The sequence below is a fragment of the Labeo rohita genome, chromosome 7, assembly GCF_022985175.1.
Source record: "Labeo rohita strain BAU-BD-2019 chromosome 7, IGBB_LRoh.1.0, whole genome shotgun sequence".
Lineage (NCBI taxonomy): Eukaryota > Metazoa > Chordata > Actinopteri > Cypriniformes > Cyprinidae > Labeo > Labeo rohita.
In genome coordinates this window covers 32,981,894-33,006,511 of record NC_066875.1, presented here as the reverse complement: position 1 = coordinate 33,006,511, position 24,618 = coordinate 32,981,894, and the positions used below count along the sequence as shown (strand labels likewise).

The 24,618-nt window shown below is 36.0% G+C and overlaps 1 protein-coding gene across 3 annotated transcripts in view; it reads left to right on the top strand.

Annotated features, from left to right (window-relative positions):
- The window catches only part of dok4 (docking protein 4), a 55,117-nt gene extending 30,889 nt beyond the window's left edge, over nt 1-24,228 (top strand). Inside the window, exons 2-10 of one of the 3 annotated variants that reach the window (XR_007828146.1) lie at nt 5,374-5,681; nt 17,069-17,176; nt 17,638-17,752; nt 17,969-18,088; nt 19,621-19,810; nt 20,225-20,363; nt 21,164-21,281; nt 22,235-22,703; nt 23,164-24,228. Coding sequence is in view for 1 of the 3 variants with exons in the window: in XM_051115931.1 (XP_050971888.1) it covers nt 5,616-5,681; nt 17,069-17,176; nt 17,638-17,752; nt 17,969-18,088; nt 19,621-19,810; nt 20,225-20,363; nt 21,164-21,281; nt 22,235-22,377 (999 nt within the window). In the remaining 2 variants the exon portion in view is untranslated. Of the gene's footprint in view, nt 1-5,373; nt 5,682-17,068; nt 17,177-17,637; nt 17,753-17,968; nt 18,089-19,620; nt 19,811-20,224; nt 20,364-21,163; nt 21,282-22,234 lie in introns of all 3 variants that reach the window. The other 2 variants (XR_007828145.1, XM_051115931.1) reach the window with 2 other exon arrangements.
- The last annotated feature ends 390 nt before the right edge of the window (nt 24,229-24,618 follow it).

Here is a 24,618-nt window from a genome sequence, read left to right as displayed (position 1 = left end):
ACCCCCCCCCCCCTCTCTCTCCCACTTCGCTTCCTGTCTAAATACTGCCCTATCAAGTAAAGGGGAAAATGCTAAAAAATAAAACACCAGCGCAAGAGCGAGCTTCCTCTTTTCTCGAGATTCATATGATTGCAGCTGTTGTTATTGCAACAAAAGACGCCCTTGGCTGCAACGCTGGCAGATTTTTTTTTAACTAACTAAAAAAGACGCCAGGTGTGAACATAGCCTTAGATGTTAAATATTAAGCTGTGTGGAGTAGAATTTGGGGCCAACGGGAAGTGTGAAGCTTCCTGTTTGAAGCTGCAAAAAATAGACCAATAACAGACAAAATTTCCTGTCGCGGCTGGGTAGGACAAAAATCAGATTTACATGGAAGAGATAACTTTTATTGCTTGACGCTTTATCACTTCACAGCCAGTTAGGAGACAGTGTTACGGCAGTATCATAGTGCTTACAAGTGAATAAGCAGCTCTCAGCTTGTATTGATAGTCTCGAAAAGCTTCATCCCTTGCTAATAGAAATATGTCCAGATCAGGACTTCACACTGTAATTTCTTCTAAATATCTTTTATTATTTTTTCACTTTCAAGTTCACTGTTTTTTATCAAGATTAAAGACATTGATAGCATTTAACCCATTTTAACTGTATTTTGTTTTTCCAAAAAATATGACTCATTCCTGCTATGCAGTACATGAATTCTGTAACTATTAAAAATGAAATATGTTTGTGTGTAGTCAGGCACTTAGATGTACTTATTATAACCTAATTATTTTTTTATAAGAAAATTAGACAATTTACAGGGAGTCTAACTGGAATGCTAGTCATTGCTTAGTTTTTAATAATTAATATAACTACTTAACTAGTTTTTAATCATTTTTTAAGCAATGTGATATTGAAGACAGAAAAAAATGGCAATTTAAAAAATACTGTGATGAAAAATGCACTGATTAATTTTATTCCATCCTCCAAAAAGCTTTTATACAATACAGTAAGACATAAATGATAATATAAGTGATAAAGAAATAAGAAATAAAAGGGTGCTAGTAGAAATCACCCACACAGTGATGAGTGGTTCAACAAATCTCTATAATGCTTTTATGTACTTTTTGTAACAATAAAAGGAGATGTATAATTGTGTCATTTGCATTATTGTGCAGTTGTCACCCTCATCGTTGAAGGCACATTTTGTTCAATTGTACGATTTTTCTCCTTATCCAATCTAATCAATATTGGATCTTCTATGTAGGAAGTTGTTGTTGTCATGGTTACATTGAACAAAAACACAGTTTTTATCACCACTTTGTCAAAAAATGATGCATTTTGTAAAACCTAACTCTGTTTTCCAAATGGGACTTAAACCTATAACAATGTGGTGTAACTGGCCAATTCTCAGGGATTACGGAGACTTGGCGACAAGGCATCGCAGGCCTATCATTAGTCAGGCGTTCAACAGAGACGTGTCTGTCTGCCGCATGCTCTCTGCTCTCTGTCGATACCCGCACTTAACGGTGAAAACAGATGTTCTTCTTCCATTCCTCCTCCCACGGTGAGTGTCACCTGCGTCTTAACAAGCTGTTTGTCGCTAGTGCTGCAGGGGGCTGGGTGGGATATTCTGGTGTCTGTATTCATTAGCTGCCTCTGAGTCTTGTTCACACCTGGATTCCTTAGTCACCACTGTTTCTTCCTGCGACAAACAAGAGAAGAGAAGCGAAGCCTCAGCTCAGGGAACGACAGGGCTTCTCGGCTAATTTCAGTCTTGGCAATCTCAATATAGAAGTGATTGGCAAAGATTGCCAACATAGAAGAGACCTCAAGTTCGTCCAAGCCTGAGATTACTTGGAATTAACACCCTAAACACAGTTACAGCTGCCTACTCACTGGCTATGATTGGGTGTGTGTACTTAAAGATTATGTATTATTAAAATCAATTATTATTTCTTTAGTATTTGAGTTTTTTTTTTTTTTCTTTTTTTTTTAATTAAAAGTAGTAGGTTATGTGTATGTGAATACACCAGCATTCAGAAGTTTATGGTAACATTTTTAATGTTTTTGAAAAAAAAAAAAAAAAGCCAAGGCTGCATAAAAGCCAAAGCTGCATTTATTTTATTAATATATATATATATACACTTAAGATTGGAGTAACAGCTGATAAAAATTCAGCTTTTCATCACAGGAATAAATTCTATTTTAAAATATGTTAAAATAAAAAACATTGTTTTATATTGTAAAAACATTTTGCAATATTACTGTTTTTTTTCTATATTTTTAATCAAATAAATACAGCCTTGATGAGCATAAGAGACTTCTTTAAAGACTATTACAAGTCTTACTGACCCCAAACTTTTGAACGGTAGTGTATATATATATATATATATATATATATATATATATATACACTGCCAATCAAAGTTTTTTTTTTGGGGGCAGTAAGGTTTAGTAATGTTTTCTAAAGAAGTCTCTTCTGCTCACCAAGCCTGCATTTATTTAAAGTACAGCAAAAACATTAGAATTTTGAAACATTTTTACTATTTAAAAGAGCTGTTTTCTATTTGAATATATTTAAACAATGTCATTTATTCCTGTGATTTCAAAGCTGAATTTTAGCATCATTACTCCAGTCACATGATCTTTCAGAAATCATTCTAATATTCTGATTTGCTGCTCACAAAACATTTATTATTATTATTATTATGTTGAAAACAGCTGAGTAGATTTTTTTCAGGTTTCTTTGATGAATAGAAAGTTCAGAAGAACAGCATTTATCTGGAATAGAAATCTTTTATAAATTATAAATGTCTTTATCATCACTTTTGATCAATATGAAGCATCTTTGCTAAATAAACGTTATACCAAAAAAAAAAATACTGACTCAAAACAAGGTTTTGAATGGTATAGTGTATAATGTTAGAAAAGCTTTTATTTCAGATAAATGCTGATATTTGGATCTTTCTATTCATCAAATAATCCTGGCAAAAATGTACACAACTGTTTAAATTTATCAGCATATTAGAATGATTTCTGAAGGATCATGTGACACTGAGGACTGGAGTAATGATGCTAAAAGTTTAGCTTTGATCTCAGGAATAAATTACATATATATATATATATTTAATATATATACATACAATATAATATTTTGAAATATTATTAAAATTTAAAAAATAACTGTTTTATATTTGAATGTGTTTTAAAATGTAATTCATTCATGTGATGTTGAATTTTCAGCAGTCATTATTTCAGTGTTCAATGTCACATGATCCTTAATAAATCGTTTTAACATGATTAAAAACATTAATTAAAAAGTTTCATAAAAAATAAATATATTTTTAAATTGCTTATCAATAAATGTTCACCTTTTAATTTTTGCTGATGCCTCCAGTAATTATGTGTCTGTTTTTTAATTTACAACCTAATTTGGGTACATTTTAAGCCAGCCCATATAGTAATTTTCAATCAATAGTTAAGTTAAATAAAACTACCCAGAAGGTTGGGTTAAACATTTAACACAATCACTTGGTGAAAACAATCCAGTCGTGGAGTTTGTCTGTATTTCATACAGTGTGTAACTTTAGGTTATATATATATGTATATATATATATATATATATATATATATATATATAGGAATATAATTCAGAATTGCTTGCCTGTTTTATTCTATTGTTTGTCATGTTTTTTTGGTCTTTTCACAGGCTTTTCACAGCTAATACTTAACAATTCAGCATATTGCTATACACTCTAGTTGAATATACCTATTCATCATACAGCAGAAGGCTCTTAGCAGCTCTTATATTAAATTGTTACTTTATAGCTTTAACTTTGCGCTTGATTTGCATCTGTTGCCTCCTGCTGAACAACAGTAATCATGATCCGCTACATTCAGTCATATACAAATCACAGTGCTAAGAACATCTGCCATCAAGTTTATTTAAATGTAAATTCAGATTTAAGCATAGTGACGTCTCCAACGTATTCTGGGGCATTGAAGGTGACCGATTCCTGTTGACCACATGTAAAAACAACACCATCATAAAGGAGTTTTTAAGACTTTACCTCTATTTTTAAGCTCTCGTTCTGTCTGAAGGATTTGACTGTTTATTACTGCTATCCGAAGAGGCTCAGCTGACACTTAAAGTCTTGATTTTCAAGCTGTTGTGATTTGTTTTGATCTTTCATTATGCCGTTCCATTGAGGTCCTCTCCAAACTGCTTTTTTTCATCGTTCATATCCTCCTTCAACTGTTCTTGTTCTCCCTTTTATCTTTATTTCTCCATTCACTCTTCTGACAAGGGCTTTTGAAGCTGGGTCATGAGAGCACATAATAATGGCATTATGATTCACTGATCTTCTAGTGGAGCAAATGGCCCCTCCTTCCCAGAGCGAGCCACTTTTTAAAACCAACAGCGCCGACGACGATTAGCCTGGCTCTGTCCTGGCTAATGAGCTCCTTGTTAAAGTTTAATGTCTGTGTTCCACTGCAGTCAAGAATTTTAAGCGCCGGCTCCGGCTCTCTTCTGGGGAAGTGTGCCACGTTGGGGTGTTGTTCCAGAGCGTGCTGATGATGCTGTTAGTTTTGCACTTACAACCATGTCCCAGTTCTTTGGCCTGAGGGCCGGAGCTCAGAGGATTATTATGAATGCTTAGAAGCCAAGAAACTTTTCATCTCAAACTGTGTGTTTAACACATTATGCCTCTATTACTTATTATAAGTCAGCGGTTCTTCTTTGTTTGGCTTTTAAATTGAGGCTTTGTAAAGCCTTACAAGATTGCACATGTGGGTGAGATTTCTAAGTCTGATGTTGTCTGATGTTTTGGGATGGCTCCCCCAAAAATATAAATCCTGTCATAATTCAGTCTCTCTAATGTTTGTTCCAAACCTGTATGAATTTCTTTCCTTTGGGGAAGACAAAAATGATATTTTGAAGACTCTTTCAGCTGTTTCCTCATACAGTTAATGGGTCTAAACGACATTGCATCATGACTTTCATTTAATGCAAACCTCTTTTTAATGCTGAACTTTCCCTTTAAGGAATGTCTATCCTGCTACTCTCATGTTTAATCTCTCTCATTCTGCACAAAACGAGGCTTGAGCTATTTAGTGCGGAAATAATGTTTGCAGTCAGAGTGGATTTTAATTTAGGCCATTATGACATTTGAAGCAGCCGTTGGGTAGAAATATGTCACATAGAACTTCAGTGTTTATTTAACTCCCACGTTCCTCAGTAGAATGTCCAGTAAAAAAGTATATTCCCTTGCAAGGGTGGGTACATTTCATCCAAGGTGAATCAGGGAATACTCTATCATCCAACAAGCAATCGCCATTCTTGTAAATGAATAAAATATGTGCCCTTACCCTTGTTTTCTTGTCTCTCAGTGATCATGCAGAAATGAGGAGATGCCAAGAATCCTGTTGGTGAACCTGGTCTGAAGATCTACATGATCTTCTGGATGTGAAGTGTCACAAAAGTTGCAGAGCAGACGAGATCAAAGAAGACTGGGAGACAGGCGAAGAAGTGAACGAAGGAAGGAAGGAGTTGGTTGGACTGGGTGAAGGGGGAAACCGAAGGGCTGGATGCGAGCCTCTATTCATTCTAGAAGTTCCCAGGTTCCTCAGAGATGGCCTCCAACTTCAATGACATTGTCAAGCAGGGCTATGTCCGCATGCGCAGCAGGAAACTGGGGGTGAGTAGTAATTAGTAGCTTTTAGTGCACTAGATGGGTGGCTTGATCTTATGCTGGTTAACTTGTATTAGCATTCAATTAGAGACTTCAGTTCCAGGATTCTCATGGGTTTTTTTTTTTTTTTTTTTTTCCCAATTGTTTTTTCAATTTAATTTACTTTTCATTAGTTTTTTGTTGGTCAGTTTTAGTTGATTAATTAATTTTAGATTTACTATTTAATAATTTTCTTAGTTTCAGGTTTGTATTTATATTCTAGTTTATTTTATTTTTTTAGCGCACTGAAGAAAAAATGGTGTATGATTTACTTGTAACAAGCAACATATTGAATTAATTATGGAATTTTGAAGTAGAATCTTGTAAAACATACAACATTACAATATAACAACATTTTTTTAAGTATGGCATTCAAATTGAAGTGGCATAACATTTCTCAGCATAGACTGAATCTTGTGACATTTAGTAATGATTAGTTCACTTCCAGAATAAAAAATCCTGATAATTTACTCACCCTCATGTCATCCAAAATGTTCATGTCTTTCTTTCTTCAGTCGATAAGAAATTAAGGTTTATGAGGAAAACATTCCATTTTCTTCATAAGGCTCTTGGGTCTTGTCTAGTAAAACAATTGGTAATTTTCTTAAAAAAAAACAACATTTACATACGTTTTTTAACACTAAGGATATGACGGTACACAAACCGACGGTACGTACCTCGGTTTTAACGTCACGGTTCAGTGTGACTTTTTTATTTTTTTTAAATAAACAGTGGTTTACTGTGTACCGAACCTAAAGACCTGTACCGCAAATTTTCGGTGCAAATACGTTACACCCCGTTACAACCCTGTGAACTACAAATGCTCGTCTTGCACTAGCTTGACTTCACCCATTACGCAGTCACATTGGAAGGGTCACCCGTGACATAGACGGAAGTACCGACCCAGTGTTTACAAAGCGAAACGTGGAAAGAAAGTCAAACGCCTTTTTTTACAAAAAAAGGTAAAACGCTGTCTGACAATTTAGAATTTAGAGGAGAAAATGAGAAAATGAGTTTTACGCCCTTTTTGAACCGAAGTAGACAGGCGAATCGGATGGCCATTTTCTTTAGGGTCTTAATGAAAAGTCCATAATATACTTTGGTTAAAAATTCTCAATGGTAGTGTAAAACAACACCCTTTTTACCTCGCCAAAATCAGCCCTGCAAAAAAAGCCATCTGAGAATGGCTCAATTTGAAAAAGGGGATATTATTTTTACTGATTAATTAAAAAATCACTGCATGGATTTTTATCATTATAGGGTAGATTTGTACATACACTGCCAACACACATTAATGTTCAAACAACATGTAAAAATGAACTTTGCATCTGATGACCCCTTTAATTCAGATCAGACTAGACGTCTTACACAACATATTGCCTCCGTTTTACTGGATAATTGTATGTTTTTGAAGAGACTGAGCAAAGTGTTCCCTTGGAGGAGGCTCCTGAAGCAATAATGGTGCAGGACGTGGGGGGACTACATTCATACTACTAATTTAACCTCTTCTCTGGCCCAGAGACCTCATTACAGCTTTACAATCTTCCTCTGACAGGAGCTTCAGTCTCGCAGGGTCTGAGAGCATCTCCTCTGCTGTCCCAGTTAGTCATACTTTAATATGGGGGGGGGTTTGCCCTTGTAAAAAATCTCATTCTTTTCTTTGTTTTCTTTTTGTCATTATACTTGTCATTTTTCATTAGCATGTTTGTCTTTGCTTTATTTGCATTACAGTCGCTTTCCATTATGCGTTTTCCTGCTCCGCATATGCTTTTATGATTACAAGCATATGCTTTTAAACTATTTCACTGCTGAAATCAATGTGGATCAGCCGGCTGCATTGATGTTTCAAAATGTCTAAGAAGTTCCAGCATTACCGTGTCTAGTGACTTTCTGAGTGCCTCTCGAGCTCATGCACAGGTCGATGGCTGAATTATGCAGTCAGCAGGATTGTGGTTACCGTGGCAGCAGCAGGGTTGTGACACATGGTCCCCCTGGGGAACGCAGTGCTAAATAATCTAAGAGGAGTTTATATTTTCTCCCGTTTTCCTTCTTTTTTTTTGTTATGCTTTATTCCTCGTTTTCTTTCATTCTCTCATTTCTCTTTCTTCTTGATCCTTCTACACATCTTGTGTCAGTATGAGTGCTTGTCTTTGTCTCTCAATTTTGCTCTCCTGTGCTGTGCAAACTCAAAACGGGCACCGTTCCTCCATCATTGTTTAACAAATGGCTTCTCTAATTGTAAGTCAGTTTTCTTCGTCTATTTAATATTATGCTAGTGCACGTAATGCAAGCACAATATCGTAAATCCCTGCTTATGCACAGCTAATACTATTTACATCCATGCTGCTGCCTCTGCTCTGATTTGGCAGCAGCAGTGAGTGCGTGGCTGCATTTGCATTTGTGTCTGAACTGTGACAAAGCCCTATCCTTCTCTCTCTCTCTCTCTCTTGCCTTTTTTCTGGCTGTAGAGGAACTAGCCTCCACAGATTGGAGGAAAGATTGTGTTCTACCTAATCCATTTTCATTGGCTAAAAGCTCCAACATTACAGTATTTTCACCGTACTGTCCATCTGAGAGTTGTATTGACTGCGGGTGGTAAATATCACGTAGGACTTTGACCACCCAGGTTTATTTATTCGCTGTGTTTGTTAAAGAAAGGGTTTGGTCAGTGAATTCTTAGTCATATTTGACTTTGGTTGTAGCTTTCTGGCAGATCTGGAACTTACTGGCTTACTTGACGATGGTCAATATTTTGAAGCAAAATAAAATGCATAAATCCATCATAAAAATTACTCCATATGGTCCAGGGGGTTAGTAAAGGCCGTCTGAGGTGAATCACTGCATTTGTGTATGAGAAATGTCCATATTTAAAACTTTACAAAGCCTAATTTCTAGCTTCCACTAACTGTTGTGCGTGTGTATGTAGGCAAACGTTTCGAACGCGGAAGCGCAGTGGAGAGAGAGTGAAAAAACCACGGGTCACGAATTAGATGTTGGAGGAGTTTGATATAAGCCAAGAGGAGGCTCGTTTTCCTTTGCTGTGAACAAGACTTTGTTCTTACAAGACTAGAATATTTTCACCAGAGTTTATGCTCACCCTACATCCTACATCATCCTACATCAATGCGCATACGACAGTTAGCTAGCTAGATATTACAGTTCTAAATATGGATATCGATTCACCTCAGAAGGTCTTTATTAACCCCCCAGAGCTGTGTGGAGTACTTTATATGATGGGTGGATACACTTTATTTTGCTTCAAAATTGCACAGCATTTTTCATGTAACTCTGATTGTATTCGTCTGAAAGAAACTAGTGAGGTTGAGGGTGAGTAAATCATGGGGTAATTTTCATTTTTGGGTGAACTATCCCTTAAATAAATGCATGTAAGTGCACTCACTTAAATCCATGCATTTTAAAGAAATATTTCACACCAAAAAATCAAAATTCTGTCATCATTTCCTAATTCTGAAGCTATGTGACTTTATAGCTTTGTATAGTGACAGAAATATTAAAGGGATAGTTCACCCAAAAATGAAAATTTGATGTTTATCTGCTTACCCTCAGGGCATCCAAGATGTAGGTGACTTTGTTTCTTCAGCAGAACATATAATGGCAGTCAATGGCTACCAAATCTTTGAAAGTAAAAAAAAAGCATACACAAACAAAACCAAATTAAACCCTGCGACTCGTGGCGATACACTGATGTCCTAAGACACGAAGCGATCGGTTTGTGTGAGAAACTGAACAGTATTTATATCATTTTTACCTCTGATTTACCGCTATGTCCTACTGTAATACTGCATCTGACGTGTGACGTGCACGCGCTCTGGCGTAGTATACGCATCCGCAAAGTGTAAACAATGAGTGGCGTATAAGCGCAGATAGCTTCCGGCGTTTGCGTACACTACGCCAGAGCGCGTACACATTTCACGCGTCAGATGCAGTAGGACTGTAGAAAAATTTTAGAAAATGATATAAATACTGTTTGTGTATGTTTTTTTTACTCTCAAAGATTTGGTAGCCATTGGCCGCCATTATATGACTGACAGACTGCAACGGTTTGAGTTAAAAATCTTTGTTTGTGTTTTACTGAAGAAACAAAGTCACCTACATCTTGAATGCCCTGGGGGTAAGCAGATAAACATTAAATTTTCATTTTTGGTGAACTATCCCTTTAAGCAGCACAACTGTCTTCAACTCTGCTAATAATAAGAAATGGTGTTGGTTTCTTGAGCCCCAAATCAGCATATCATAATGATTTCCGAAGGATCATGTGACTGGAGTAATGGCTGATGAAAATTAGGCTTTGCCATCACAGGAATAAATAAAATTTGAAATATGTTAAAATAGAAGCAATTATTTGAAATTGTAATTGTTTTTTTGTTTTTTAATCAAATGAATTCAACCTTTTATTAGCGGCCATAACAGAATTAATAATCATATTATATAGATATTACTGTAGCTCAAACAGTAGAATGTGGTGCTAACAAAGCCATGAGTATGATTCCCAATTTCTAAAACGTATTCTTTGAATACAAAGCAAGTCATTTTGGATAAAAGCGCCTGTCAAATGCATACATGTAAATGTAATAATCGGCTTTTCGGATAGAATTCTAATGTTGTTGCATCGCAGTCACTTGTACGTTGTGGTGCCACCTGCTTTCTTTGCCTTCATACATGTTGCCATCAAGCAGCTGGGCGAGTCTCGTCAGCCGTTCGTCACACCGTTCCGGGCCGCTGTCTCGATGTCCCTTCCCCCTCCCTTCCTCTTTACGATCTCTTCTTCACCTCCCTCGCCAAGCTCCCTGTGCACCTCTAGGGATGCTAATTAGCCAGACTGTATGCCTCTCTATCTCTCCCTCCCTTTCTCACTGTCTATCTCTGCGGTCCACTTAGGGACCAAGAGCCCCAATCAGACTAATCAGAGCGCTGTTTAGCATTCTGCTCGGGTTCCGGCAACCCCGTACCGCCGGCCTCACTGCCATGCTGGAATTACCCTAATTGCTCCTCAGCCACTGCCAGCCCTTTTGAGTGCATTTGCAACTGTAAGCGGCCCAACACCAGGCATCACAATTATGAAACAACCCCAGACATTAGACGGGGAGGGTGTTGGTCGATGCAGACAATAAAGGCCCAAAATCGAATGGACATACATTGCAATACTATGTTTGCTATGCACCTCTGAGGGATCTGAAGCTACTGTGACGCAGTAGTTCTGTGATGCAAACAGACTGGACCTGAATTTTAGAATAGTTTCAGAAAATCCCCAACAGGTTTCAGTGGACACAGTCAGTAAGCTGCCATTTTAAATTTAGTCTTGCCTGAGAGGACGTGGTTTAATTTTAGCTTGAAGCATAGCAACTGTTGTTACAATGGTGTCATTATTCCTTTGACCATCCTAGGATGCCAAGCTGAGTTCTGTCAGATTTCAGAGGAAGAGTAGATGAGATATGAACAGCTGACAAAAATGCAAAAATGGATTCATACCAGGGGCAAACAGACTCATTATAGGCTTATTATCCTGTGAAATGTTGGCACATTCTGCCTCTGTTTTATCTCCTCTTTTTCCTACCAATAACTAAAGCTTTTCACTGCTTCTGTTTAAACTCAGATTTTTTCCTGTGCCTCCATAAGCTGTTATTGTTTCCTTCCTTCTCTTCTTCCTTCCTCTTCTCTTATATTGAACTGCAGTAAGCACTCAAGATAAGTGTTGTGGATTCCTCCATGCATTATTCCCCCATGTTTGTAACACATTTGCTTTGACTGCCTTGATGATTTATTCTCGATGGAGAGGTTTGAGGTTTACAGCGACAATGCACTGGGTTCAGCTTGCTGGGACATTTAATTGGGTTGTTTTTAATATTTTTACCCATGTGCTGGGTAGTTTTTCTGCACTCTAAAAATGCTGGGTTCAGCTTGTTGGGTCATTTTATTGGGTTATTTAATTATTTTTTTTTTTTTTTACCAAGGTGCTGGATGTTTTTTTTCTGTAACTGAGCTGCTGGGTCATTTTTTATGGGTTATTTAATATTGGGTTAATTTGTTTTCTACCCAACCACTTGGTTGAGCCTGTCGCCGCCGAAACAACCCAGCTGCTAAATTACTGTCAGACCGTGGGCTTTTTGCTTCTACTACAGGAGAGAGCAGTTCACAGCGCTGCAGAATTGGTGCACTTTTTTTAAGCAAAATAAAAGTACATATTTTATTTAATTTACTGTGCTATAAATTATATTATTTTACGCAGCGCAACATACAAGGACGAGATGTCAGTTAGCTGCATCATCAGCAGTCGTTTCTGTTTCATGATGGAAACGCCTTTTTCCTTGCATAACATAAACTGATTTTATTTGTAATAATACTGAATTTAATTTAATTTCATGTTAAAATATGTTCTCTAATCTTAAATTGCTTAATAATAAATGTCCATCTTTTGATTATAGCTGTTGCCTCTGCACTCTAAAAAAATGCTGGGTTAAAAACAACAAGACTTGAGTTATTTGACCACCCAGCACTGGGTAATACTGGACAGAACACATGCTGTGTTATTTTATTTCAGTCAACTATTGTTTAAAAATTAATTGCTGGCTTAAAATGGACTGGAACACACACAGAATTACTAGAGGCAACAGCAATAATCAAAAGATGGACATTTATTATTAAGCAAGAACACATGGACAAAACACAAGACAAACTTTATTTATTTGGGTGAATACAGCATAGTTTACAATATTACATACATTTAAACTCATTTAACAAGCATTTTAGACATTAAAAATGTAACATTTAAAAGAAGCATTTTAATTTTACCGAAATACCGAAATAACGCTCATTTTCATCCCGGTGTGTTGCTGATATCTGAGCAGGTGAAGGGCTGCTGTTTGCCGGGGAAAGTACGAACTTCAGACCGCGGCCTCACGTTTCACTCGTAGCCGAGAGATTCCGTGACTGACTCCATAACCTGCCCATAAACTACCAGTACTGACATTAGAGAGCATATTTTAACATCAAATTAAATTAAACTCAGTACTATAACGAATAAAATCAATTTAATGTGTGCAGGGAAAAAAATCTTTTCCATCATGCGAAATGACCGCTGCTGACAGAGCTGACATCTCGTCCTTATGTTCTATTGTGTAAAATAATACAATTTAGAGCACAGTAAAGACTTTATAAATTAAATAAAAATGTATGCAAACCTTTATTTCACTGAAGAAGTGCACCAAATCCATCAGAACCGCTCTCTTCTGTAGAGGACTCAATAAGCCTGACTGTAACTGAGCAGCTGGGTTGTTCCGTCAGAGACAGGCTTAATCCAGCGGTTGGGTAGAAAAAATAACCCAGTGTTAAAAATGACCCAGCTGCTTAGTTACAGAAAAACTACCCAGCACCTGGGTAAAAAATATTAAAATTTACCCAATAAAATAACCCAACAAGTTGAACCCAGCATTTGGGTTAAAAAAAAAAAAAATAACCCAGCATTTTTTAGAGTGTGTAATTGTGATTTTTTTTTTTTTTTTTTCCAGCCCATTTTAAGCCAGCAATATAATCATTTTTAAACAATAGTTGACTTAAAGAAAACAACCCAGTATGTTGGGTAAAAACATTTAACCCAACCAGCTAGGTCAAAATAACCCAGCATGTGTTCTGTCCAAAATGTACCCAGTGCTGGGTTGCCAAATAACCCAAGTTGGGTTGTTTTAAGTGTATGAAGGTACAGTAACCGTTTTTATTCAAAGTATCAATATAGTGAGAAGTTTGACCCTGAAACAAAATTTGCATGGTTACCATGGTTTCTGCCAAAAAAAAAAAAACATAACCATAACATCACACAGTTATTGTAGTTATGTTGATATGCTTGAGAGTGTGATTTATTGCTTTCACACAGCAGCTAAAAGCAATAAATTTATGTCATTTACTGTTTTGTTAGTATTTGCTTTAAAAAGAAGCCAAAGCAGGACTGGAATTAAATTTGCAACAAACAAGTATAGTCATACAAACTGCACATAAACTGCATTTAAGGCTGCGTTTGTTTGATCAAAAATACAGTAAAACAGTAAAATTGTGAAATAATATAATTTAAAGTAATTGTATTCTACTTTAAAATGCCATTTATTTCTGTGATGTCAAAGCTGAATTTTCAGCAGGCATTTTAATATGCTGTTTTGGTTCCTTAAGAAACATATTACAAAGATTTAAAACAGTTGTGCTACTTAACGTTTTTGTGGAAACCATGATAATTTTTTTAGGATTCTATGAAGAGAGTTCAAAGGAACAGCAGTCTTTACTGTCACTTTTGATGATCCTTCAGAAATCGTTCTAGTATGCTGATTTACTGCTCAAGAACATTTCTTCTTATTATTATTATTATTATTATTATAACAGTTGTGCTACTTAATATTTTTGTGCAAACAGTGATATATTTTTTTGTTCTTCCTATGCATCCCTGCAGAATAAATGTATTAATTTATGAAAACAATCTCATTGAACAGTAGTGTAGGATCTCCTGCTCACTTTCTTTGATTTTAATTTCTTGTGGATGACAGTGGAGGCTAATACCAAGTTAAATGTTGTAAATTGAACTGTAGAAACTATAGTATTTTAATGGAAATTATGGTTTCCACAGTACTACTTAAGAAAGGGAGCGACACCAGGATGGCTGTATTTGGTTTGTGTGTGTATATGCATCTGCAGTTGTGTATTAAAGTTGCTCAGACAGATATACAAACAGTAAAGCAGCAGTGAGAAAGGGCACGTCTCACCCACACACACCCACACACACACACACACTCAGTCACTCTCTGCTGATGCTGTTGCACAGTCTGTTTACAGAGGATTAGTGGAACCTCAGGGGACAATATGATGCAAACAAGGGATCAATCTTTTACCTGCTGTGAATGGAAAAGCATGCAGCTAACTTTCTCCATTTCCCCGTAAGAGGGGTCCAAGCATTCGAGTGGCAATGACATTAAGGTCAGCTTAGATGATAAAAACAAAAGCTCATCAGCTCAGTTCAGTTTTCTATCAATCATCTCGGCAGGAAACTGGACTCGCTGTAAGTTGCGTGAAACTTTCAAAGGTAAGATTTTATCTTTGGACTTCTTTTAGAACAAACCCCCTTTTGATATGTTCATTCACGGACAATCTGGTTAAAGGCACGTGTACTCGCTTGTTAAGCCTCTCTGTTGTATTTGAGGTGCAATGCAGGCCTGTCATTATACAAGCCTGATGACTAATGCAGTGTTTATGACTGTGTGACTCAGAATGCAACTTTATTTAAAACGGTGTCTAAACACCAGGGAATTGGATCAGAGTCTAAACACGTTGACTTTAATTCGCTCTAAAAGGTTGTTCAGACAAAAAAGACAAACAGTTTTTTCTTGTTTTTCCCCACAAGCTTGCTTTTGTTGTAAGAAAAATACACTTTTTCTTGTTAGCGCAATAAAGTTTTTAAATGTTTGGTTTTTCGATTGCTGTTCTTGTTATCTTCCAACATTTACAACACAAAGGAAAGGAACCTGTATACATCTGATAAAGGTTATAATGGTTGTTGAATAGATGATATAGAATAATGTTGCTGAGGAACGATTTCCAGTGATGACAGAGAGCGGGACTGGCCTTGGGCTGGCTGGAGCACTTGCCTAAATGGACGGGGGTTACCGTGGCAACTGTAGGATTTGTCATTGAAGGACATCAGAGGTATAAACAGAAAATAGCTTTTATGGCAGCAGGGTCGATTGAGGGAAAGAGAGTGTTTACAAAAGATAAAGACAGATCACAACTACTGTAGGTTTAATTAGAAGCTTTCATATTGCGCAAATAGCACATTTATCCAGCAGAATGACTTGTTTTAGCTTTGGAAAGAAATGTAGCCTGTATTTTTTAACCCTTGTATATTTGCAATAAAGCACAGGTCACTGTGCCACACACAGCATCATACTATATGTTATCCAGTCTCTCAATACAGCAACAACCTGACACATAAATGAAAAATCAATAACAAAATCAAATGTTTGTTTTGGTGGTTTAACCAGAATAAACATTTCATAATGTCTTGCCACTTGCTGTATTATACTAGGGATTTTTTATTTATACTACCATGCAAAGTTTGGGGTTATTTATTTTACTTTTTTTTTCCCTTTAGCAAATTAAGGTGGCATTAAATTGATCAAAAGTGACAGTAAAGGCATTTATAATGATGCAAAAGATCAAATAAATGCTGCTCTTTTGAACTTTCTATTTATCAAAGAATCATGAAAAAATGGTTCAGAAATATTAAGCAGCACAACTGGTTTTAGCATTAATGATAATAAATGTTTCTTGAACAACAAATCTGCATATTAAATGATTTCTGAAAGATCATGTGACACGAAGATTGCAGCAGTGACTGCTGAAATTTCAGCTTTGCCATCACAGGAATAAATTACACTTTAAAATATATAAAATATAATAAAATTGATATTTAAAATGTTAATACACACTACCAGTCAAAAGTTTTTGAACAGTAAGATTTTTAATATTAATGTTAATGTTTTTAAAAGAAGTCTTTTCTGCTCACCAAGCCTGCATTTATTTGATCCAAAATACAACAAAAGCAGTAATATTGTGAAATATTTTTACTATTTAAAATAAATGTTTTCTATTTGAATATATTTTAAAATGTAATTTATTCCTGTGATCAAAGCTACATTTTCAGCATCATTACTCCAGTCTTTAGTGTCAAATGATCCTTCAGAAATCGTTGTAATATGCTGATTTGCTGTTCAAGAAACATTTTATAATATTATTATTATTATTATTATCGTTATCCATATTTAAAAATTATATATATATATATATATATATATATATAATTTATTTATTTTTTTATTTATTTTTTTTGGTTGAGGGTAAGATGATAATATATATACATATATACAGTATATCTGTATCAGTTTATATTTACATGTAAATTTTTTTAAAATGTAAATTATGTTCGCTTTTATCTAACACACTGACATGTAATATTTTACAACATTAATCATTTAATAACACTTTTAAATCTTAGCAATTCCCATTAGGAATATCTATTTTTCATGCTGTACATAGTTGATGCTTTAATTCAATTGATTACTTTAATTTTCAGTGTTTTATTTTTTATTTTTTTTATTTAGATAAAATGTTGACATTAGTAGTGTCAGTATTAATCTTTTATTGTTTCTGTCTCATATCAGTGCAACCCTATATTATGCAATAGTGTGATTCCTACTTAACAGTTCACCCATTAATTTACAAGGCCAATTTCGACTTGTCTTTTGCACATGGTGAGTGTTATTTTTGGGACCCCTTTGTGATCAAGCGCACGTGTGTTTCAGATCTATCGGCGCTGCTGGCTGGTGTTTAAGAAGTCGTCCAGTAAAGGACCTCGCAGACTGGAAAAATACCCTGATGAGAAGTCAGCCTACATCAGAGCCTGTCCTAAGGTACACTTCTCACTGCAACAGTTCAGTTGAGGTCTAATCTAAGCCTCGAAAATGTCACGGGAGAAATGAAACATTCAAGGAAAACATTCAAGTGTCACTTCAGTTCTCCAATTATCCTAACAGCCACGTAGAGCACATTCATACTGCGAGAGCTGGCGGGCGAGATTACGAGACCGGCAGTGTGTAAACAGATAATTTCTTGAATAAAAGTATCCACGCACAGACTCTCACGGTTTTCTCTAACTTTGCTGACTCACAGGCCTCCGGTTTCTGTGTGTTTATCGGTCTCATTTGCCTTTCTTTACTGCACTGCTCCCACAACCCGCTATAGACGGTGAAAGATAAATTAGATGATTAAGAGAGCACAAGTGCCTTTCCAAATGATGCAAATGAAGTATGTCTGAATAACTAGGCTCTGTCGCTACTTCTGAGTTTGCGTTGGTTCTTCTATTTCCACACAGGTGACAGAGATTAGTAATGTGAAGAATATCACAAGATTGCCTCGTGACACCAAGCGGCAAGCCGTGGCCATCGTCTTTACAGATGACACCTCTCGGACCTTCACCTGTGAATCAGGTACATCATCTTTTGCTAAGGCTTGCAGAGGCTGATTGACTTAAAGAAGCTTTCAGTCTTGATATTAGCATTTGAGTCTCTGTACGGTCTGATGACGTGCTGCTCTCAGGCACGATGACTAAACCTCATCTCCTAGTGTGTGTTTTATTCATTGAACATTTTCATTGAAAGAACATGTTCATTCACTGACATCATTGAATCTTCCTGTTCTCACAGAGCTGGAGGCTGAAGAGTGGTTTAAGACCTTGTCTATCGAGTGCCTGGGGACACGTCTTAATGACATCAGTCTTGGGGAACCAGACCTCTTGGCTGCTGGAGTTCAGTGTGAACACACAGGTACAGTAAGAGACTACAGGCATTTGTACTATTGCTCATCTGTGAGCTGGATTAATGTAGCATGTTTCATATCAAGAAAATGGCTTTAGATTTGTTGTACACTTCAGTTTTAATCAGCTCTGTCAGAAATATCCTGTTTAATTTACATAAAAAACTGCAGCTGTGCCAGAAATTCACTTTAAAAATATGACAGTTTTTCAGGTATTATGGGATGGAAAATTGCACATCTAAAATCTGCTTTTTACCTTAAAATGTACAGATAATGTCATAATCATACAGGTGGTAAAACAGCAAGCAACATGATGAATGAATTCATTGTAATTGTCCATAACTTGACACTATAATAATACAATAAACAGCAAAAGCAGTAACATTTTGAAACATTTGTACTACTTAAAATAACTGATTTCTATTGAAATATAATTTAAAATGTAATTTATTCCTGTGATTTCAAAGCTGAATTTTTAGCATCATTACTCCAGTCACATGATCCTTCAGAAATCATTCTAATATTCTGATTTGCTGCTCAAAAAAACTTTTGTTATATTATGTTAAAAACAGCTGAGTAGATTTTTATAGGTTTTTTTGATGAATAAAAAGTTCAGAACAGCATTTATCTGAAATAGTAATCTTTTGTAACATTATAAATGTCTTTATCATCACTTTTGATTCATGTAAAGCATCCTTGCTAAATAAAGTATTAATTTCTTTCCAAAAAAAAAATAAATAAATAAATTATACTGACTCCAAGCTTTTGAATGGTTAAGTGCATAATGTTACAAAAGCTTTTTATTTCAGATAAATGCTGATCTTATATGCTCATAATAATAATAATAATAATAATAATAATAATAATAAATGTTTCTTGAGCAGCAAATCAGCATATTAGAATGATTTCTGAAGGATCTGTGACACTGAAGACTGGAGTAATGATGCTGAAAATGTAGCTTTGATCACAGGAATAAATTACATTTTAAAATATATTAAAATATAAAACACTTATTTTAAATGGTAAAAATATTTCAGAGTATCTCTGTTTTTGCTGTACTTTGGATCAAATAAATGCAGGCTTGGTGAGCAGATAAGACTAATTAAAAAAAAACATTTAAGATCTTTTGACTGGTAGTGTAAATATGACATTTTTCTTAAATATATACATGCATGTTTGTGTATTTATATATACATAATAAATATACAAAGTACACACACATATATTATGTAAACAAACTTTTGGATGCGATTAATTGCAATTAATTGTTTGACAGCCCTATCACACAAGGACCTCTAGGAGCTACTCTAATCCATAGTTTTTACCTGCAAAAAAACAATAAATTTGACAGTATTTTACAGTAAAATGATATGTAATGTGACACTAAACCATTTAGTTTTTCACTATATATGGTAAGGTAACTTGTAACTTTTATAGTATAGTATTTGTAGTTATTTATTTTCTACAAACATATTGTTTAGAGTGCATTAACCAACCTGTTAACCAAATAACTAGTTCCTCACTCTTTTATTTCCGCTTACAGAGCGTTTCAATGTGTTCCTGTTGCCTTGCCCCAATCTTGACATCTACGGGGAGTGTATGATGCAGATCACGCATGAAAACATCTACCTGTGGGATATTCACAACCCTCGCACCAAACTAGTAACCTGGCCGCTTTGCTCGCTCAGACGCTACGGACGGGATGCCACGCGCTTCACCTTTGAGGCTGGCAGGTAAAACGTTTAAAATATCGTTAATATAAAGCCAGTGTAACAAAGGTCTTGTGAAATGTATATTTCAGTTTAGTGTGGACATGTATATGTAGGAGAGAAACATGGAAGCAATGATCTGTGGACCTCCTAAAAGGTTTATTGAGTGGATTACAAGGAGTTCAGTGGCAGATTAGGTGTTCTTATCTCTCTCACAGCTTTGATCAAATAATAAAAGAAGATTCACATCGCCAGCTGGATGCCCTTTAGAGAGAAAATGAGAGCGTTTTGGAGAAAAGTTTGAGTCTGGTGTAACACTGCCCCCTAGTGGCTATTATGATGTAACACACAAAGCGCTTATAACATAAGGGTTCTTTGTTTGCAGTTCCTTACTTTTGCTTTGCTTTGTTGTGTATTGTTATTTTGTTATTTCGTTAGGATGTGTGACAGTGGCGAGGGCCTGTACACTTTCCAGACACGGGAAGGAGAACAGATCTACCAAAGGGTTCATTCTTCCACTCTAGCTATAGCTGAACAGCATAAGCGAGTCCTCATGGAAATGGAAAAAAACAGCAAGGTAACCTAAGCGTGCGGTGGGTTCAAAAGCCTGAGGCCACATTAAAAATCTCATTTGAAAGAGAAAATAGACACAAGTTTTGACACATTTAAAAACTAAGGCATTTCAACAAAAAATAGCCTGCTCTATTTCTGGGTCACTATAATAAGCAATTTTGCAACACTGACCTTGTGAATTCCTTTGTGAAAAAGACGGTCTCAAATCAATTTTTATGATGATAATAATATACACCACAGTTCATATTTATTTATAGCCTTATTTATAGCCTTTATTTGTTTGTTCAGAAATACAGTAACAAAAAAAACAGTAATAGTGTGAAGTATTACTACAATTAAAAACATCTGTTTTCCATTATAATATATTTTAAAATGTAATTTATTCCTGTGGTGGCAAAGCTGATTTTTTAGCAGCCATTACTTCAGTCTTCAGTGTCATCTGATCCTTCAAGTAACATTTAAAAAGAAAGTAGCTGAACATTTAACAGCTGTGCTGCTTATTATTTTTGTGGAAACAGTAATACATTTTTTCTGGATTCTCTGACGAATCAGTAGTTCAAATAAACATAATTTATTTGAAATGGAAATTACTTGTAACTATGTAGAACTCCCCTAACAATCCATTTTAACAATTTAATGCATCATTGCTGAATTTCTTTAAAAAAAACACAAAGCTGAAGAGATCGCAGTGCAAATCTACTGCAATTCTTTCTGCCATACAACTTTCAAAACACCAAATCCATAATTTTGTGTTGTCAACCTAATTTATTTTTTTTCCTACTCTCTTCTCCCATCTCTCCTCAGCTTTTATCTAAGGGTTCAGAGGGGACGTCCTACCCCTGCACCCCGACAGCAATCTTACCACGAAGTGCTTTCTGGCACCACATCACTGGATCACAGGCTGGGGTGGACACTGCCAATGGTGAGTTTGAACTGTGTGTACAAGTGTGGTGCATTTATTTCATCAGCCATATTAACCAGTTGCAGTATTTACACTACAGGAGGCTGGTGCAGCATAGCAAAAACAACACAGCTGAGAGAACTGTTGTCATTGCAAGTAGCACTCCCAGAAAACACAATATTAATTCATTTTAAAAAATTAATTGAGTAAATTAATTGGAAAAAAGAGTAAATTAATTGGAAAAAATATATATATATTTTGGGCAACATTCTGTCAATCAACGCCAACTCAATCCTGGTGGTTCAAGTGCTTGCAACGTTACACTTTGTTTGATTTGTTTTGGAACGAAGTTAATACTTTTATTTAGCAAGGATGCATTAAATTGATCGAAAGTGGCAGTAAAGACATTTATAATGTTTCAAAAGGTTTCTGTTTCAAATAATTCATGTTATTTCAAATTTTTTGATTCTTCAAATAATCCTGAAAAACATGTATCACAGTTTCCACAAAAATAATAAGCCAGTCAACTGTTTTCTTGAGCATCAAATCAGCATATTAAAATAATTTCTGAATGATCATGTGAGACTGAAGACTGGAGTAATGATGCTGAAAATGTATCTTTGCCAACACAGGAAAAAAATAATATTTCAAAACATACTGAAATAGAAAACTTCTGATGACCATTTTGCAATTTTTGGTGTTTAAAAAGAAAAAGTCTGTATACACTGCTATTCAAAGGTTTTAAGATTTTAAATGTTCTTTTTAAAGAAGTCTCTTCTGCTCACCAAGCCTGCATTTATTTGATCGAAAGTACAGCAAAAACAGTAACATTTTGAAATATTTTAACTATTTAAAATAACTATTAGAAGAAAGAAAGACATGAACATCTTGGATGATAAGGGGGTGAGTAAATTATTTGTAAATTTTTGTTCTGGAAGTGAACTACTCTCTAAACACCTCTCATCCTCATTCAGGTGACATCTACGGTGATACTCAACCAGGAGTGGACACTGACCTCTTCTCTAAACGCCTTCCTCCAGAACGACACTCCACACTTCCCGTGGGCCACGGCTGCCCCCAACCCCCGTCGCACTACCCCACGTACCCCAGCGAGTGAGCGCCTTTTGAGCAGCGATGAAACCTTCCAGTTTTTCACCTCTTGACCTCCCTCCACACTGCACTCTGCCCTAAGTTTTTCCATCAGCTCTTCTTCAGCAAGGGAAGATCCATGCTGCCATGCTGCCTCAGTTCCCCCTGAGCCTGCCAGCGACGCTGAGGGCACTTTCTGTGGAATGAGGGAATGCACTGTGAAGCTTGAAGCGCTTCGATTGGAGCATGGCCAACAGATCCTTAAAACTGACTGAAGAGACGTTGGCTCGGTCGCCTTCACAGTTCACAATATGGTCACTCTTGCTGGGTTTCTGTGGAAGTAGAGACTGTACTGTAGGTTCTTCTCAATAGTATCTCTATTCTAACTCTAATCTCATGCACGCTCTTCAGCCCTATGCATGTCCCCCAAGGTAAACCGTTTTAGAAGCCCCAACACAAGAGGGTGTCCAACAAACCACAGCGGCCTGGAGGAAAGGCCGTCAGAGTTTCATCTTAAGCACTTCTGCTCTTCAGTATGAGTAATCCAAAGCGTGTTTTGATCAGATGCTTTAATCGTTATTTGATTGGCATGTCTGTAAGACTTCCCAAGCCCAGAGGACTTTGAGGAACCAGGAGCACTTTCTCAATATGGTCGTGCATTTTGTTTCTCCTTTTCCCTTTCTTTAAAGTGACTTAAATGGACAGTTCTGATGTACAAAACTGTCTGTCCAGTCTCTGTGTTATGTAATGAAGAAAGCCATTTGGACAGAGGTGAGGGTTAGACTCGCTCATGTGCTCTTGTTGATCTTTTCAGAGAGACTGATCCACCATTTTATCTGGAAGATGTCGTGAGGGTCAGAGATGGATTAGAAGATCAGAAGATTATGAATATACCCAGCTGAGGTGGTGTAAGGAATTATTTATTTATTTATTGAAGTTTACCAACAAAGCACAAGACAAACTGCAGTGCATAGTAGTAAGTTTCCTTTAGCAGCTCAGCAATTCTGTATGTAAAAGGGTTTATACTAGCACTGTAAAAGAGGAGAAAAACATCTTAAATAAGGTGGTAGGCCTCACACGAGACGTGTTTCTTGTTTTCCATGCTTGTCAACTATTTCCAGTAATTTCCATGAAATTAAGGGTATCATTATTGCTTTTATTTCTCAGCAGACAGATATTATGTGGCTGTATCATGTGTTCAACCAGCTACACTGTTCCTGTTTTTTTTAACGCTGTACCTCTCAGTTTAAGACCCTGTATGAGCGGTTAGTGCATAATAAGCTGGTTTGCTCATTGTACTTTGATTAATCTGATCGACCAGCATGGTAAAGCTGGTTAACCAAGACAGTCTTGCTGGTTAAGCATTTCCAGCGGGGCTTTAATTTGTTTATCACTCCCTGTACTCTCTCTACTAAGTGTCATAAAGGCCAAAAATAAAAAAACACACTCTAATATGTCTGGCACATAATTAATTTGGTTGTATTCTCGAATTGAGCTACAGTCCTGAGGGTTTGACTACGTGTTGCTTCATTTATTTTATACATACAGTCATTCAGTGCTGGGATTTATTAAGTCACGTCATGTACGTTTCATTAAAAGGGCTTGAGCTGATCGAATTGTCGTGATTGATGAAAAGAAAGTGGATTTTTTTATTTTTTCCTTGCAGACAGTTTTAAAATCAGTATACAGGCTGAAGTTGAAAGTTTACAGACACCTTACAGAATCTGCAAAATGGTAATTATTTTACCAAAATAAGAGGGATTATACAAAATGCATGTTATTTTTTTATTTAGTAATGACCTGAATAAGATATTTCACATAAAAGATGTTTACATATAGTCCACAAGAGAAAATAATTGTTTAATTTATAAAAATGACCCCGTTCAAAAGTTTACATACACTTGATTCTTAATACTGTGTTGTCACCTGAAAGATCCACAGCTTTTTTTTTTTTTTGTGATAGTCGTCCTGAACAGTTAAACTGCAGGTCTCACAAATTCTGTGGTTTTCAGAATTTGTATTTTTGTGTATTTAAACCCTTTCCAACAATGGGTGTATGATTTTGAGAGCCATCTTCTCACACTGAGGACAACTGAGGGACTCATATGCAACTATTACAGAAGGTTCAAACACTCACTGATGCTCAAGAAGGAAACACGATGTTTTAAGAGGTGGGGGGGTGAAAACTTTTGAACAGAATTAAATGCGTAAATTTTTCTTATTTTGCCTAAATATATATACTTTTTCATTTAGTACTGCCCTTTAGAAG